Genomic DNA, 18984 nt, shown 5'->3' with positions numbered 1-18984 from the left:
GCAAGTTTCAAGACCCCTTGAGGGAATGTACTCCCTATTCCCCTCCCTCACCCTTAAATGCTTAGCCTTTTTTTTTTTTTTAAAATGGCTGCCTCTGTGGAAGGATGATTCGGCTGCAAACAAGTACTTGGAATGCCTGTAGCATGAAAGAGCTTATTTAGGTAGATACATTTGGCAAGGGTTTCTCAGCCCTCAGATAAAGCTCTCACTTGTGCCCTCTTTTTCCAGTTTACAGGGAATAGAAGAGATTCAGATTTCTCAGCAGAGTCTAATCCCTCTTGTACAGGCCATGAAGAAGAAAGCACGATTTTGAACTGGAAGCACTTGTACCAAAGCTGTTCACTTATAAAAGGGAGGAGGGGTTGTAGTTTAAGAGCAGCTGGTAAACTAATGATTGATAGAAGCTGTTAAGTCTGCTGCATTCAGAGAGTCTAACTTTCATTGGGGTCAATCATAAAATGGCAATGAGTGGGCATACAACAGCATAACAAATATGGGATGCTGAAAGTTCTGTTGCAGCATTTCACAAAATTAGACAACTAATACTGGATACACTATCTAAAATAGTTCATCCAGCTCTAAAGAGGCCAAATTCATTCAGAACGTCTGCTCAGGTTAAAGATTTGCTAAAGCATGATTTCCCAAACTGTGTTACATGTACTGCTGGTGGTAGATGAGCTTCCTGCCCTTGGTACACTCTAACAAGATGATTGTTCCCTTTTAAGAGGTGGCAGGGACTGGGGCCAGCCAATCCCTATTCCATGGCATGGCCTCTTTAAGGAAGCAGGTGTTCAAGGGAGCAGCAGACTAGCTGGGGGATGGGACCAGATGTTAATCAAATAGCTCTCTCTAATATGATAAAACCCAGCTAGGTGACTCCCAGATGGAAAGAGAGAGCAGGTAGCCTGGAAGAAGAGAATTACTGGAGAGTGACTCCCTGGAATAGGAACCAAAACCAGGAGGGAGATTGTTGGACTAGGGAAGCCTGCCTGAATCATACCAAAGCCCCATACAGGAGGGCTACTGTGCCCCAGAAACAAGGGGAAGAAGTGTGTTAAGGACCAAAAGAGGCTCTATGGAATAGGGCTGGAACCTGGATATTGGTGGGACGGAGAAGCTGGCTTCAATCACAGCATGGTCTCAGGAAGGAGGGCTGTGGAATCCCTTTAACCGTCCTAGAGGAAGGAGTTGAGTCCATGGACCAGGGCACGAGGACCAGTGGGAAAGGCTCTCTAGGGGCACCAGGGCCTGCAGTGGGACTGGCAGAGCTCCCAGTCTCAGAAAGATCTAGAGGGGAACTAGGAACCAGAAGCCTTGGAACAAAACTGAACTGGAGCTGAAGCTGCCTGGGTAAAGGCCTCCCACTTGCAGCCAGGATTCTCCCACCTTTCTACCTATCCTCTCTGAGCCTCTTGCCCTTTTACACATTCACACCCACCCACCAGAAGCAGCCCCCTGCCTTTTTACACACACACACACACACACACACACACACACCCCCTGGAACTCCAGCCAGAACCCCTATCCTCAATCTGGCCTCAACAGAGCTGAGCGAGAAACCAATTGTCTTGCAAAACGGTGAGATTTTGCAAGTTTTCCCATTCTGCGTCAGGATGTAACGGACATTGTGAAGATTTTCCACACACACACAAAGTCAGCAAAACAAAAAAACCCAGAGAAAGATCCATCCACCCCAGAGTAACCGATAGACCAGTGATTACTGAACTCACCTGGTATGTGGGAGAAGTTCAAGTAACTGGTGTGAATCAGGCAGAGTAGAGACCTGAAGCTAGGTCTCCCACATTGTAATGAGTGCCTGGACCACCAGGCTCATGCTTTCTCTGGTTGTGACCAGAAATTCCATCCTGGACCTAAGAAACCTTTCCTAATGAAAGCGGTCTCAAAACTGGCATGTTCTCACGCAATATTTCAGTTTTCAAAAGTGAGCATTTTGTGATACAAACATTGTGTCTAAGAATTCCAACCAGCTCTGAACCTGTTCAATGTTGAAGGACTTTTGCTCTATAGTTACTGGATAAGAGTGCACTTTTCATAGGTTTGCAGAGTAGTGTATGAGCAGGTCATAATACCAGAGAGATCCAGCATGTAACTTGACGTAGTAATTTAGCATTAACAGTTTACATTTTCATAGTGCTATAAAAGCATTAAGCTAGGTTATTTTCTCCACTGTAAAAAGGGGGAGGAGCAGCAGCCGTTAAATGAAATGTCAGAGGCCACACAATCTGTGGGAGAGTCAGGATTAGAATGCTGACATTTCTAGTTCCTAGTCCTTTGCTCAGTCCACGCTCCCTATACAAACAGTATGATTACAATATGTATCCATGTTAGCATGCAAGTTCACTTGCAAACTAAATACCAGCTATATTTACCCTGATTATTTCAGTTTTAGCAGAAAACCTAGAAATGGGTTTGAGACATGACTTGACAGTTTCTATTCATCTGCTGCACAATAAGGAACACTTGGTTTTTGGGTCCAACAAAATTGGCCTTTACTTACTCATTGATAGCGTATTATTAATTATATCAAATATTGGCCTTATTGTCCAAGTGTCCCTTCAAGCAGCCACTGACCTTATGGAACACATTCCATTTAACCACAATTGTTAAATACATCGGAGTAGTTTGCAGGACTCAAAGTAGTTCAGGCAAAGAAATATCAGGTGCCAAATAAGACTTCATGTGATCACTGATAGTAACAAATGAGAGGAGATAGCTGGAATTACTGGAGAGCGTACCCAGAGATCAGAATCCTTAATTTGCTGGAGCACAATGAAGGTACGTAACAATGAAGAACACATATTACAGTTTGTGGATATCTAAATAGAGCACATGTATGGACCTTTTCAGATAGCATAATGCTGAAGCAGAAATACTGAATACTTTTGCTGACCCACTCGCAGGCTTCCAACATACCAGTTATGTGGGACAAAATATTTCAAGTGCTGTCCCACGTAGAGAGCATATCACTTTGAACATTATTTCCAAGAAATCTCAGAAGGTTAAGGCCAAGGAGCGAGTGTACACTATGCATGGGCACACAGTGATGATGGTTCTGAGAATCATAACTAGTATCATGATGGAAGGTGACTAAGCGAATACCCAAGGCAAATCAGGATTTATTTATTTATGGTATTCCCAATGTTATCACACTAGTGTTATACATTCACTTGAATTAGATTATATTAAATCCACATTAGGAAAACAGGAGTGGATGGGGGGGGCGGAGGGGAAAAAAATCATTTATCTATTGATGCTTCTTGACCTAGGAAAAGGGCTTCTGGCATCAGAAAGTGAGGCTTCCCGGGTCTTCAACATGATCAAGATCCTAACTCTATCTCAATGAGCACTATTAAGCAGCAACAGGTTTACATTCTAATTCTGTGGCATGTGCCTGAGAAGACAGTAACTTTTTGGAAGAAGTCTTACCTCTGGTTACAAAGAAGGAAATCTACTGATGGCTTCAGAGAATGCCATTTAAATCAAGTCTGTCAAGGGGCTTGGATGCGACAAGGAAGCTTTAGTTAGAGTGTGGGAAAGGCAGTCTGAGGTGAACAAAAAATGGAAAGTTGCAGAAATATGAAGTGCATACAGGGGCCAGGATATCTGTTTGTGGCACTCTCTCTCGAGTATGTTCAACTCCTAACACATAGCACAGGTTTTAGGGAAAGAAATTAAAAATGAATGGGTTAGGCTCAGATTATAAAAGAATTCAAGAACGTAAACTACTTTTGAAAACTTAAGTAGTCTGGGAGGTTTGCAAATCATGGAATTCAAATCTTGCTGATCTTGACAAACAGAGAAACTAAATTTCCAGCACTTTTTAGAAAAAAGTTAACAATCCTGTTGCACATTGTTAATGGTGCCTTATTACTGTACTGACTGTGTCAAGGTTAACAGTTGCATTAAACTAATGGCACTTAGGGCTGGTTTTCAGAAAGTGCTGAGCACTCTACTACAGTTGAAGCTGTTAAAAGCAGCAAGTAGTTGGCACTTAATGTGAGCCCTTCCATCATTAAGATATGGATACTGTTATAGAAAAAAAAATCCTACAGAATGTAAACTATCCTTTTTCTAGAAGTTTGAATCACTCCATAGGAAATACAGTGTTTAAGTGCTATAGAGATGCATAAGGTTTTTATAGAACCCAACTGTCTACGGCAAGGTCTATGTATTTGTCTAAACCCTAAACCCATGGGGGCTCGATCCAGGTTATACTCCAGGGAGCTCTCAAATGTCACAACTAACCTCATTAATAGGGACAAGAAATAAAGCTGTTATGGGACTTTTCATAAGGGAAATAATTACACAAGCCATATGAAAATTTTCACTTTTGTTTAGGCATTATGACATGAATTTAGGGTTCTCTTTTACCTGTAAGAGTTGATATATAACATGCAAAGCAGGTAAGGAGGTCACTCCCCTTGCCAATCTATATGCATCAACTCTTCCAGAAGAATCAGTACTCTGAAGCTAGGTCCTAACAAGGAATAGCTTTCAAACTAGATTTGTAATACAGTATTACAGGCATTTTAGTATTTAAAAAACCTGTTTTGGTGAAAAACTTAAAGCAGCTGCACAAAATGGAGAAACGATATTACTAAAGGATCTCCTGGTCTTCTTCATTCATAGCTCACAAAGCAGTTTGCAAAAAGGAGGATATAAACAATTAAATGTTTTCAACTTGCACATTACCAGGTGCAGAAACAAATGCAGAAGTCAAATTACTTTAGAACATACACTTCTAGGCTTTCCTTCCCACCATCTTGATCAGACCTAATTCCACCCCGTTCCTTACCTTGGTGATTTAAAGAGATGCGATTAGATGGTTCTTGGAATCCTGGTTCCACCAGATCTCTCCGAGTGTGAGCTGAAGTCTGATCTACATTATCCTAAAAACACAAACAGCAGAAAATCTGATCAAAATATGCATTTTGTATTCTCCATAATCTAAGATACTAGGAGCTAAGGCAATTTGATATAAAAGAGCTGAAGAATGTTTTCTTCATTGGGTTGCGCTATAAAGTTCTTATAGATGACAAAGCAGTGAAATTCCTAATTCCAAGAACCCTGGCTTAGGACTTGTAGTTCATTAACCAGAACAGTCCAGACAAACAGATTCAATAGCCACTAGCAAACCCTAACGGAATAAGAGGTTCAGTTTAGATATTCATCCAAAAGTCCAGATATTATTCCAGTTCTCTATTTTGGCAACCTCACAAGATCAAGCTTGAAAAGCTTTAATGCTTTTGCCGGGTCAAGAAATACCATAACTTCTTGTAAGCCTTCCGTACTTCTGCCTAAAACCAAGACTTGCAGGGAGCAGGAAAATCAGGGAATAAAAAAACCCAAACAGAATTAACTTTATTTGATTTACTAAAGTCGGCATTCGAAGGAAAATTAGAGTAGATTCATATTTTGCCCGAATCATTTTATCAATGTGTAAACACCTAACATTTCTAGTTTGTTGAAACATTCCAGATTGAGAGTTAATTTACATTCTAGTATTCCGGGGTGAGTGGTCTATAGCTCATGACAAGAATTTAGTCTATGCCTCCTTAGAGGCTGTTTATAACAGCAAAAGGCTACTTCAGTTGTAAAATGAGTGCCAGTTGATATTAGAAAGTCTCAGACTGGCTGCTTGAAAGACTTAAAGTCAGTATGTATGAAATCTATCAATTCACAAGTTTATAGACGTTGACAACTCAAGAAATGCCAACGGCTTCATAGAATAGTTTTCTATTGCAGTTTTACATGTAAAAGTGAAGTTTTAAAATACCCCTATCTATCTAGTTGTATAATATTCCAAACCCTACAAAATGATACAGTACAAGTTAAGATCTTGACATCCACACCTTCATACATACACACCCAGACCTTCCATCTTTTCTGCTAAATCTTCCCGCGACATTTCTTGTGTCACTTGTGCCACCTTATTTTGAATTCAAACTAGTTCTTAGTCTCATCCTAGAACCACAAGAACTTTCCTGCTGACATGAAATCCTATTTACCCTTCTCTTTTCTGCACTTGTTAATCCTTCTATTTTAACACTTCAGTGTAATTAACCAATGTAATGCGTATTGCTTTTAGAATGGTGGTGCTTTCACTGCAATGCATGTCGTTTTCCTTTCTACTTGTATGGAAGGAGAGATCATGGCTATTCCCCAAAAACCTAAGCATAGTGTCTTTGGGAGGCAGGGGGCTCTGAGGGTAGGGTCAGACAGACAAATTATCTTATATTAATGCAGAAACCCCTGAAGCGATCCTTAAAGGAGTTTGAGCCAAGAACTCAAACCTGAAATTAACTGCAACTCAGCTATTCCAAACCCAGTACTGGACCAGGCATAAGTGCTAAGCATCTCAGACAGAGAATACAGCAGAATGAACTTCCATACTGTGCAGTGTAATGACGGACAGAACTCTAGTTTGTGTCCCACCCCACAAAATATCAGACTTCAATTTTCAGCTGGTGGCTAGATGCATATGTGACACTGTTGCCAACAAGCAAACTCATTATGATCAATACACCACTTTCATGGTATTTATCCATGAAGGGAAGCATGTGAGGTCTCTACTGAAAACTTGCAACTTACCAGTACTCCTAATCATTGTGAGATGTGTACATGGTTAATATTTAAGAAACATGTAACCATACTGAAAAATAACTCCAAGACCATAAGCCAGGCATAGTCACCAGGAAACCATAAGTCTTGGTAAGGGCCCATTCAAGTGGGAGGGAGTTGTCACCACTCCCCAGTGAGGTAATGCAAGACTCAGTTGTCTACCCTTGCCCCATCCCAGCACATTCAATGGAAAACCATCAACGACAGCTGCAAACAATCAAAATCACTTGGAGGTAAAAAGGAACATTGTAACAGACAGGGGATCGCCCTGCCTGTGAATAAAGACAAAAGACTAATTTTCAGTATATTACAGGGTGGGGAGAGGCACTCTGCATCCATTCGCTGAGGAGACGTCTTGTTAAGCGGGAATGTTTCATGAAAAACTGGAGGTTCCTGGGAAGCCAGCCAGTTCTGCAACAGATTGAACTTTGGCGGAGGAAACCTGCTTTTATTGGATAGGAAAGGTACCTATAAAAGTGTAGGCCCTATTTGCATTTTATGATTTTGTTTTGTATTGCAACCATTTGTTTCCATCACATTCTCTTGTTTCTAATGGCATCTCTAGCCTATTTTAAATAAATCTTCTTTGTGTTATAAGTGCTCATAAGTGCAGTGCCTTAAGGTCAAATTGGCAAATCTTTGAGAGCAGAGGACCTGAGGTTTCTGTGTAGCCAAGTGTCAGAGGCTGGATATCGCAGGGGAATGCTTGAAGGGGACTCAGGGACTGGATGCACTTTTTGTTAACTTGCAAGGCAAAGACAGGACTGGCACAACCCAGAGGAGACTGCATGACTGACTAACAGGCCAATGGTATTAGGAAGGTAACACCCAGCTACCATGTGCAAGACTCCCTCTTGCTGGGGCAGGGGATAAAAAGGGGCTCTCAGTCCTGGGTACCCCAAGAACTGTCCCAGCATGGCAAGAATATAAAATATTGACAGCCTAAGTCTTCTGAAATAGCAGAGGTCATGTTTCAAGAAGTACGTGGGTGCTAATTCTAATTCCCATGCAACAATTTAAGTTCAGATGGCATATCTGCATGCAGCCGCAAATAAATAGTCTTCCCATCATGAAGCTCACATGCTTAACTAGTACAGCAGTTGAGAAACCAAAACAAGGAAAGGTAGTTACACCAGAAGTCATTTTATTTGCAAGGCGGCCTTACAGTGTTTTCATTGTCCCACCAAAAACCAAGTAAAATGTCTGCTAGAAAAGAGACAAATACAATACGATGTGGTTACAAAATACAACAGCTGTACACATAGGGTCTTTTATCTTTGAATCCCCTACAGCATTAGATGGAAAAGGTTTGCTATAGAAAATCAAAAAGCTGTGGCCGCGAGTTGGCTGAAAGCCTGTAACTTAGCACTTAAATATAATTTCCACTGACTTACAGAAAGAAATGCCATCCTCTCTGAGGCAACCTTTCCGTTCTTCAGGAAGGTGCTTAAACCACAAGCCTTCCTCATCGACTCCAACTTAAAGTTACAGTAAAATTTATCAGAAGTAGAGGTTTCAATCACTGGCGGTGTACAGTGACTGTGTCTTTGCAGATGTCCTAGTTTGCTTCAATACTGGACAATTCTACCTGTATCTTCTAAAAAACATTTGTTCCACATTTTTCTCATGAAAGTATGCCACGGGCAAGGATTTCCTTAAGGTATTTAAAGCCAGGGCAATACACAGTAACGCGACAGACTTTCATAAACCACACCACCTGTTAAAGCAATACAGGCAGCAGAGAAAAGGTAACTACTATGCTGTTTTTAAAAAGCTCATGATAGTTTCACATGACCCTCCAGGATCTATTTATGTAAATTGATCAAAGACAAACAATGGCATGTTGCCAACTGCAGTAAAAATCAGACTGGACAGTGGAACAGGGTTAAAGGTTATATAATTGTTCCAAGTCACTGTATAGCCAATGAAGTTTTATTGTTTTGTGCAACCTACACACTAAATTTGTCAGCAAGTTAGACACCTGCTTTCTTCCATCATTCCTTCCCCAGCTCAATCCACGCTTACAATAAATCACATGTTTTCTACCTATTTTTATTCCTCTCCCCTCTAGCAAGTGCTTTCATCCTGAAATTAAAATATGCTCTCTGACTTGACTTATTACAATATCAAACCACAATAGTATTTTTAGAAGCTAGCTTAGGCATCAGCCCCTATAAACTTACTTGCATGAAGTATTTTGCATGTCATACAGCATCTGTGACTCTAAGGTTGATTAATCAAGTGACTAGTGGGACTACTGGAAGTGTATGAAGCAATGTTTATTTTTAATAATGTCCCTACAGCAGTTAGCGTTTTGTGAAGACAAACAAATCAGACTTAACAGATTAGATTTCCATGCCATTTTGCAAACTTCAGTATTGCATGACATAATGCAGTGCCTGTATCATACTTTAACAGGGCACAGTCAGAGGCAAAGACAATATTCTCTGTACATTAACAACCAAAATCTGGGATTATCTGACAATCTAGAATTATCAAGTACTTTATGGCATTATACCAGTTATCCAATTTTAAACTACTAAAATTACTAACTATTTGGGCTAGCATGGCAACAATTTCTGTTATCAAAAGAAAAAAATTAAATCAGACATTTCAAACAGAGGATCAGTCAACCTTACTCATTAGTAGCTGCGCTGTCTGCATACATTTTTTCTTTAAATCGCTTTCTGTGGTTTCAAGCGTTACAGTTCCTATTCCATAATGAGTTAATTGCAAATAACGATTGATTTTAAGAGGTAACAGCTTTATTAAGCTAAAGAAAAAAATTACACTTCCCTCCAGTTTATATGATAGTTTTGCATACTATAGTTTCCATGGAATAGCTATCCCATTGCATGGTAGACTAGGTTATTTCCCCCCCACACTCCTTTCAAAAAGCATTGCTAATCCCTTGGACTAACCCTATGATCAAATGGATTGGCAGAAAGGAGAAATAACCAATCGAAATAGCTTTGAAACTACCATACCTGTTCCCACACTCACCTTTGATGTAGTCCTATTACACTACTCCAGTGTGCCAATTAGGTAATAGGCATATTATGTTAGCTTTAAAGACAAACAAATAGGGTCTTCTGAAGACCACTTTGTACTATTCTTTACTTTCCAGATCAAGGAGCTTCTGCGGGCAAGTTGATGATGGACAGTGAACTGTGCTCAATGTTTACACTAACAAGAACAATTCATTTCTGCTGCATGAAGTAGGTAAATAGGAGGAGTAAAAAACCCAACAAAAACCTTCCTCTCTAAGCCATCCCCACCAAATAAATTGTACAGCTAGATTTGTATGTTAAATGTCAGATTTAAGGTGGGTCCAAACTAAAGTTTCACATTCTATGTTAACTTGCTCCTATCTGTTCATCTGTAGCTTTTGACCTTCACTGCTATCAAAGAGATTGACTGTCATATAGGACTTGTGGTTAACCAAGTGAGAGCAGATTTTCCTGTTGACTGCTCAGCGAGCTGGTGCTCCAATACCTGAACAATACAAAGAGCTATTGAATCTACTCAAGACTTAGTTCTGTATTTCTGTTTGGGGAGTTTAAGCCATTTTCCCCCAATGAGGGCTATCATAAGCTGACCCAAACCTAAGCCCAGTCCCAAATCAAAGTCACAAGGTTTGGGTCAGTGTTTGATTAACATGTCCCTTCCCAGAAATAGTTTTAAAAACCATTGGAGAACATGCACAGCTGTTGAGGAGCTCAAGGCCCCTTACCAAGCACCAACTGGCAATCTGTTTAGCATGATTTCAACAGCTTCCACCCCACCATCAACCTCAGCCTGGACCAATCGACACGGGAGGTCCACTTCCTAGACACCACGGTGCAAATAAGTGATGGTCACATTAACACCACCCTATACCGAAAACCTACCGACCCCTATGCCTACCTTCATGCCTCCAGCTTCCATCCCGGGCACACCACAAGATCCATTGTCTACAGCCAAGCACTGAGGTACAACCGTATCTGCTCTAACCCCTCCAACAGAGACCAACACCTACAAAATCTCCACCAAGCATTTTCAAAACTACAATACCCACACGAGGAAATAAGGAAACAGATCAACAGAGCCAGACGTGTACCCAGAAGCCTCCTACTGCAAGACAAACCCAAGAAAGAAACCAACAGGACTCCACTGGCCATCACATACAGTCCCCAGCTAAAACCCCTCCAACGCATCATCAGGGATCTACAACCCATCCTGGACAATGATCCCACACTTTCACAGGCCTTGGGTGGCAGGCCAGTCCTCGCCCACAGACAATCTGCCAACCTGAAGCATATTCTCACCAGTAACTGCACACCACACCATAGTAACTAACTCAGGAACCAATCCATGCAACAAACCCCGATGCCAACTCTGCCCACATATCTACACCAGCGACACCATCACAGGACCTAATCAGATCAGCCACACCATCACCGGTTCATTCACCTGCACGTCCACCAATGTAATACACGCCATTATATGCCAGCAATGCCCCTCTGCTATGTACATCGGCCAAACTGGACAGTCTCTACGGAAAAGGATAAATGGACACAAATCAGATATTAGGAATGTCAATATACAAAAACCTGTAGGAGAACACTTCAACCTCCCTGGCCACACAATAGCAGATCTTAAGGTAGCCATCCTGCAGCAAAAAAACTTCAGGACCAGACTTCAAAGAGAAACTGCTGAGTTTCAGTTCATCTGCAAATTTGACACCATCAGCTCAGGATTAAACAAAGACCGTGAATGGCTTGCCAACTACAAAACCAGTTTCTCCTCCCTTGGTTTTCACACCTCAACTGCTAGAAGAGGGCCTCATCCTCCCTGATTGAACTAACCTCGTTATCTCTAGCCTGCTTCTTGCTTGCATATATATACACCTGCCCCTGGAAATTTCCACTACATGCATCAGATGAAGTGGGTATTCACCCACGAAAGCTCATGCTCCAAAACGTCTGTTAGCCTATAAGGTGCCACAGGACTCTTTGCTGCTTTTGTTTAGCACAATATACTCTGGGCTTACCCAATAGCAGATGCCCCAGGCCATGAAAAACTATTTGAGTTAACAGGCAACAGGGCTTCCCAAGAGAAGGTAGAACTGCTACTCAGAGATAGGGCTGTGGGGAAGGAAGGGGTCTGCCAAAGCTCAGGTTCACAAAAACATCCAAATATATAGATTCTCATCTAGAGGTTTCAGGTTTTTTTCTTCACAGTTCATATTACTTCACTCTCCTCCCTAGATTCTGTTCTGGGCATCCATCAGCCTCATTTCTCCATGACCCAGCTCTTTGCATTTTATGAAAGATGGAATGCCAAGGAAAAAAAACCTAAAAGGCTTTGCATACTCAGCAGATGATCCCAAGGTGGATTTTAGCTTAATTGTAAGGAGCTCCCCCACTAGCTTAAAAATGCATTGCAAGACTAACCTTGCAACTCGATATCCTGTAAGTAGTTTTCCTGCCTCTAAACTGTTTTATCATCTGACTGAGAACCAACCGCAAGGGTGAGCATCCTCTGTCAAATAAGCAAGGTTCAATGCAGAATTTTTACATTCTTGTTCAGAGTTTTGACACCCAAGAACTTTTAAACCCCTTTTTAAAACTGCCAAAAGACAGACACTGTAATAAAATAAGATCAAATCCCAGGGGACTGAAGTGGTCTGCCTTTACAGTACATACTATAATAATTGCTGGTCAGAACCCTAGAGGCCTGGGCCAAATAAACCAACACTGGATTGTTGAGTTAAAATCGCATTCAAGTGAAGCTCAAAAGATGGAAACCCCTTGACAGAAAAATTCAATTCAGCAACAGAGCTGCTTTTTGGGGGGTGTTTGACAAGCTCTAATCCTAAATCATCATCTGCAATGGTGGCACCTGGATCCTATATATCCAAACGCCTTGAATAGTGTTACCATTCCTATCCCCTCACTCATGAAGCATTCCTTGGTAAGAGCATCCTATAGAAACTGAAAGTGGCAATATGGTATCAGATTTATACTCTATACGGTTGAACTGAAAAGACCCATTTTCACCAGTGGCAAGAGGAAAAATCAAATTTGCTTTATGGAACATTAAGAAAGTTAAGTGATTTGTTTTCACTCTGGTACTATGCTGAACTTTGACTGCTGCAATGAGAGCACTCGGGAACAGTAAATCTCTCTCACTTACAAAAAGTTGTCTTCCAAATCGGTTTCTGGAAAAACTGTTCAGTTAGAAGTGGATTAGAAAGTTTCTCAAGTATGCAGACTCTTAAATAATCTAGAATTCAGTAAGAGCAGTATGCTACAAGTTGAAATACAGTTTTCCCTCAACTAACTCAGAAGCGAATATACTGTACCAGCTGAAAAATTTTACCCTTGTGCTTTGGAAGCACACATACAGTATCATTATAGATTCAGCTTTGTAACATCCCTAAAACTGAGTAGGATTACTCCAAATGGAACTCCTTTCAGTTAATCTGATCCACAAAAACCCAGCTGTCAAAGAATCAAGATGCCTTACAAGTCTACAAAAACAAGAAAACCACAAAACACCAACAAGCCAAATCAAATCTACACTTTGTGCTTGGTGGCTGAGGTTACAGCATGCTATGGTAGAAGAGATGTGACACCTCAAGGTTACCGTCTTTGAATAATTCTGTAAAGAGTACAACTGACAGAGTCAGAAGTTTTAAAAGCCTCATGCTATATTTAATGAGTCTAAAAACCACAGTGCCTGCCTGGATTGAGACAGTTTAAAAGCAAAATAAAATTTTCAAAATAAAAAAGAAACTCCGTATGCAAGATGCTCCGTGAAGATTAGTGTTTGCTAGAACTGACTCCAGGTAGGAGGCATTTATAGAAAGGAAGTGCTATTTATTTTCTGTTGCACCAGCTTTAGCTCTGTAAGCTAGGGTCCATTCAATTTCTCACAAAAGGCAGTTGACTGGAGGAAAGTACCATTATGAAACTCCATGGGCTTTAGTACACGTTTTTCAGTAAGTAGGAAAGTATATGATTAAATGGAAGTTTTGTTTCTTGTTTGAAGAGGACCAACAGATCTTAGGAATGCTTTTTCAGCCCTAGTCTACACTGGGGGGGGGGGGAAGAATCGATCTAAGATACGCAACTTCAGCTACAAGAATAGCGTAGCTGAAGTCAACGCGTCTTAGATCGAATTACCTTGCGTCTTCACAGGGCGGGGTCGACTACCACCGCTCCCCCGTCAACTCCGCTTCCGCCTCTCAGCAGTGGTCGAGTTCCGGAGTCGACACCAGAGCGATCAGGGATCGATTTATTGTGTCTACACTAGACGCGATAAATCGATCCCCGATAGATAGATCACTACCCATTGGAGACCTGCCCTCAGGCTCTACTTAGTTGCAAGTCAGACACAGAGATAGGCTCCATCTCCAAGAGCCTGCCAGTGAGGTAACTTCCAAAGCTATAAACTATTGCCAATTCCAAGCTACTACAATTGGCTCTGGAAAAAAAAAAAAAGTTACTGAAGAGAACCATTTCTCCCAGACAGAAAAGCTTGACAGAAACAGGTCAACAGAATGGGGGGAGATCTGAGCTTTGCTATTAAAAGAAATATATCAGGTAAGCCACGGTAGGTTTCCATAGTATTCTGTTAAAAAGATCAGTCAAACTGTGGGATATTATTCGCAGTTGTCCATTAACATGGACTGAACAAAATTTGAAGTTTAATAGCATACAATTATTTGCAGGTTAGCTAAAAACAATACGGAGAATCACTGAAATATTAACAGTAGATACCCTCCCCATGTCAAATACTGCATTGGATGATGCCTGTGTAGTGACAGAACATGTATGAGTTTTATTACATTGCTGTTTTTCAAATTTCTCATTAAATGCAGTATAGGGAAGTGCTGGAACTTTGCTTGGAAAGCTTTGATATACAACAGATACAGCAAGTTTTTTCCAACAGTTCTGGCTTGTTAGGTAGTGTTAGACTTTAAGGATTCAATCCAGTTGGATTCCCTTCTGAGAGTTCAAGGGTTGCAAGTATGAAACGAGTCTCTTCTACCCTGACACCTGGGATGCAAATCAGCAACAAAATCAGCCTGCCACACTCCAAGGCCTATGTACACTGGGGAAGTTTCTTCAAAAGTTCTAACTTGTGCTTTTTAAAAAAGCTGGCACAACAAGCTGAGAGCAGATTTAAGAGACTGAATCTTTTACACAGGCTGGTTGGGTTAGGAACCTTGGAGCAATTGTGATGCAGAACAGGCTACTCAATCATCCCTCCATTCAGCATCACTGCCGATAGTTCTGACAGAGAGGAAGACAGTGAGCAGAGGGGCAGGTACTAAGAATCTTGGATTTGGTGTACAGACTTCTGAAGTGTTCTTGCAGAAAGCATAAAAGGAGAAGCTCTACAACTTCCTTTTACGGAGTCTAGCCAGGTTGTAATGATGTACAAGATTAGCATTCTTGGCAGGCTCAGTGCTTGACAAGATGACTTTGTGGACAAAGGCCCTTCACGTTGTTGGCTTTAACTTAATATGACTCTCCTGAGGAAAAGTTGCTGTGTTTATTGTGGGAACCATCAATTCCCATATGAACATTATTCTGGTTGGGAACAGGTTGTCTGGTATCTAGACTTTAACACCATATTTCTCATAAATGAGCAGAACAGTATTCTCTCTCTTCCTGCCTAGGTTTGTGCTTGAAATCAAGAGTTCAAAGGGTTGATAAACAAGGATGTTTGGTGAAAGCTATCAAGTTCATAGAGATGCAACTAGAATAATTTCAGGTCAGCTGACAACAAAGAATTCTCATATCCCCGCTGCAGGAGATCCCCCAGTCTCCATCTTGACCTTTATGAATCTCAGAGGTCTGTTGAGGAACTTCACATCTAAAGCTTCTCTGTTGCCCCTCCCCACTTCAACTTTTAGATGACAGGCAAAACATAAGCCTGGATATCTCCTACCCAGGAAGTTATCTATAGACTGATTTCCTCAATTGCAGCAATTCAGAATAAGCATCCATCCTTGTGTCTACCCCCTCCCCCAAGTGTTCCTGGGAGTTGGGTAAGTGATGAATTTGGTCCAGGAGTGGTTGCCTCATTTGATCAAACATTTGTTCCTAGTTATCTTGACAACTCATCTTTCAATGGAGAGATGGAGCCTGTTAACTGCCAGCAGAGCAATCTGTCCTAAGGCCAATTCTTTACCTCAGGGATGCTTATAATTCAGGCACCTTGTTTGCAGTTCACTAATGACTGTTCGAAGTCAAAGCTCCTAATACACATGAACATTTTTTATCTTCTGATAAAGAAATCTTTGTGGGGAAGGGGAACAGTTAGAAGTTTAAGATCTCATAAATTTGCTGACCCCAAGCCCCAGAAAAAGTAATTGCATAACTCATTAAAAAACACACCAACACTTATCTACACTAAACTATGCCAGTTAATCCTTCCTATAAATAGCACTTGGATACAAACCATTGTACCATCTCTCAAACAGAGCATTGTACTCATGCACTTGACAAATGGCTTGGTTCCAAGCTTCTAAACTGAATAACTGAGGCAAATTATGCAAAGAAAAAGGTGGAAGTTGTGAGCAACGAAAGCAACATACATATATACAGGTATATTTTTTAATTAACCAACTGCATTGAGTTATTTCATGAGCAGACATTAAAAACTTGAGTTCTTATGGTGCAACACTGTTTTATATATGCTAGAAATTTAGAACTACAAGGTTTTAAAAGTTTTCATCAGGCATTTTCTTCATCTTATTTAGCTTTCAATCCCATTTGGCGTTAGAGGGTTCAAAGCCGCGTTTGCTCTCCCATCTACCTCATTTTCCATTTCAAATTAGAGCCATTCTGTACAGATTCAGTATGTTGAACTGAAGTTACTGATGCACCAAGTTCTAGGACAGAGGTAGGCAACCTATGGCACGCAAGCTGATTTTCAGTGGCACTCACACTGCCCGGGTCCTGGCCACCGGTCCGGGGGGTTCTGCATTTTAATTTAAATTTTAAATGAAGCTTCTTAAACATTTTGAAAACCTTATTTACTTTACATACAACAATAGCTTAGTTATATATTATAGACTTGTAGAAAGAGACCTTCTAAAAACATTAAAATGTATTACTGGCACGCAAAACCTTAAATTGGAGTGAATAAATGAAGACTCGGCACACCACTTCTGAAAGGTTGCTGATCCTTGTTCTAGGACAATAATTTTAGAACATGCTATGCCACACTAGCAACTAGAGAAAAACTCAAGATTTTACAGAGGTCTGCAGGAAAGCAAGCGTTCATCTTGTAAAAGAGGAATTGCCTATGCAGAATCCTACAGTTTTTACTGGAGATTTCAGATCGTCCAAACAATGTAAACATTTGTTAAGATGAATGAAAGCCACCATGTTCTGTAATGTCTCCATTTCCTTTAATGGAATGGCAGAAGAGACTATAACTATAGGACTATTTACTATGATAAAGTCAGGCATCCCCTCAGCAAATATGTTTTACAGTGTTTTTCTCAAATTCATTCTCTCTGCGTATTTTTACTGTTTGCTTCTGGTCTTGGAAGAAACCAGACACGGATCAGGAACTTCAGGGCATAGATTATTACATGCTTATGTTGCTGTCTTGTTACCTACAAGACACTTCTGGGGTGGAGGGGGGAGAGAAGAATGATTGTAGGTAGTTCTACCTAAGATTCTGCAGCAGGGAAATTACTTTCACAGATCATAATCATTATTTGGTTATTGTTCTCTGTAGACAAAAATTCTCAGAAGCTCAATAAACTTGCATTTAAATAGTAACTGATTACACATAAGTTACAATTTGTGTCAGAAAAACCTTGTGAAAAAACTAGAGACTTTTCCAACTGGCACCCTTGCCTTTAGCAAATAAATTTTCCAATTGGCAATCATCTCTCAAGTTCATTGAAGTACTTTCTAGAATAGTATTCTGCTGTGGTCTATTGGACCATACCATGGTCTATTGGACACCTTTGAAACAAGGGTACTGCAATACTTCAGAAAGTACATTCCACCATTTGCGCAGAAGAAACTACTGTGATGTTGCACTCCATAATGCTTTATGGGAATATGCTTATGAATGTATATATGACCTAACTGGAATATGTTTTATGCTACATATGCCATGTAACATATCTCTGTAAAGGTTATGATCTACTGAATATAGTCATCCTATTTGTATGCATGTATCATTTTTGCATTCAAAGTTATGAATACTGGCTATCTACCAGTTTAATTTTAAGTAGCCTCAGTGAAGCAGTTGGTCAGCTTCCTGAGAAAAGACTATTCTCAGTAACTGCCCAATTAAGCAACATTTAAGCCAACAATGAACTTGGAGACCCCAATCCACATCTGAGCTTTTCCAGGAATGTGGCTTGGCTAATAAATTCTGAGTCATGCATGGACATGTGACTTGCCCATGTGACTCCAAAACTCCATTTTGTAGCTGTAATTTTGCACAGGTGGAGAAAGGGGTTTAGACCCACAAGGAGAAACTACATAAAGCCTGAGAAGACCCCTCCATTTCGTCTCCAGCTGGCTCAAGAGATAGCCTCTCCACCCCAAAGGATACCTGAAAGAAACTGGGACAAAGAACAGTAACTACAGGGTGTGTGAATAATTGCTGGACCCAGACTAGAAGGAGGCTAGTCTGTAAAAGAGGCTTATTGGAACATCTCTAAGGGTGAGATTTTATCTGTATTCAGCTTCTTACTTTATTAGGCATCGGCTTGCATGTTTTGTTTTATTTTGCTTGGTAATTCTCTTTGTTCTGTCTGTTATCACCTAGAACTAAATAAAATAAATAAATAAATTGGAGATATACCAATCTCCTAGAACTGGAAGGGACCTTGAAAGGTCATTGAGTCCAGCCCCCTGCCTTCACTAGCAGGACCAATTTTTGCCCCAGATCCCTAGGTGGCCCCCTCAAGGGTTGAACTCAACCCTGGGTTTAGCAGGCCAATGCTCAAACCACTGAGCTATCCCTCCCCCATACTTAAATCATAGAATATCAGCTTTGGAAGGGACCTCAGGAGGTCATCTAGTCCAACCCCCTGCTCAAAGCAGGACCAATTCCCAACTAAATCATCCCAGCCAGGGCTTTGTCAAGCCTGACCTTAAAAACCTCTAAGGAAGGAGAGTCCACCACCTCCCTAGGTAATCCATTCCAGTGCTTCACCACCCTCCTAGTGAAAAAGTTTTTCCTAATATCCAACCTAAACCTCCCCCACTGCAACTTGAGACCATTACTTTCTGCATTTAATAAAATTACTTTTACTGGTTAATTAACCCAGAATATGTATTAATATCTGGGGAGCAGGGGGGGAAAGAGGGC

At 40.8% G+C, this 18984-nt stretch overlaps 1 protein-coding gene across 3 annotated transcripts in view; it reads right to left on the bottom strand.

The window, feature by feature from the left end:
- The window catches only part of GRB10 (growth factor receptor bound protein 10), a 205544-nt gene that overhangs the window by 108393 nt on the left and 78167 nt on the right, over positions 1-18984 (bottom strand). For all 3 annotated transcript variants that reach the window (XM_045005961.1, XM_045005962.1, XR_006577008.1), the window contains one exon: positions 4817-4910. In XM_045005961.1, the coding sequence (XP_044861896.1) occupies positions 4817-4910 (94 nt within the window). The remainder of the gene's footprint in view (positions 1-4816; positions 4911-18984) is intronic.

Source organism: Mauremys mutica, chromosome 2 (assembly GCF_020497125.1).
Source record: "Mauremys mutica isolate MM-2020 ecotype Southern chromosome 2, ASM2049712v1, whole genome shotgun sequence".
NCBI classification, from domain to species: Eukaryota; Metazoa; Chordata; order Testudines; family Geoemydidae; genus Mauremys; species Mauremys mutica.
The sequence above is the reverse complement of the archived record's forward strand: the minus strand, read 5'-3'. Positions and strand labels throughout refer to the sequence as shown.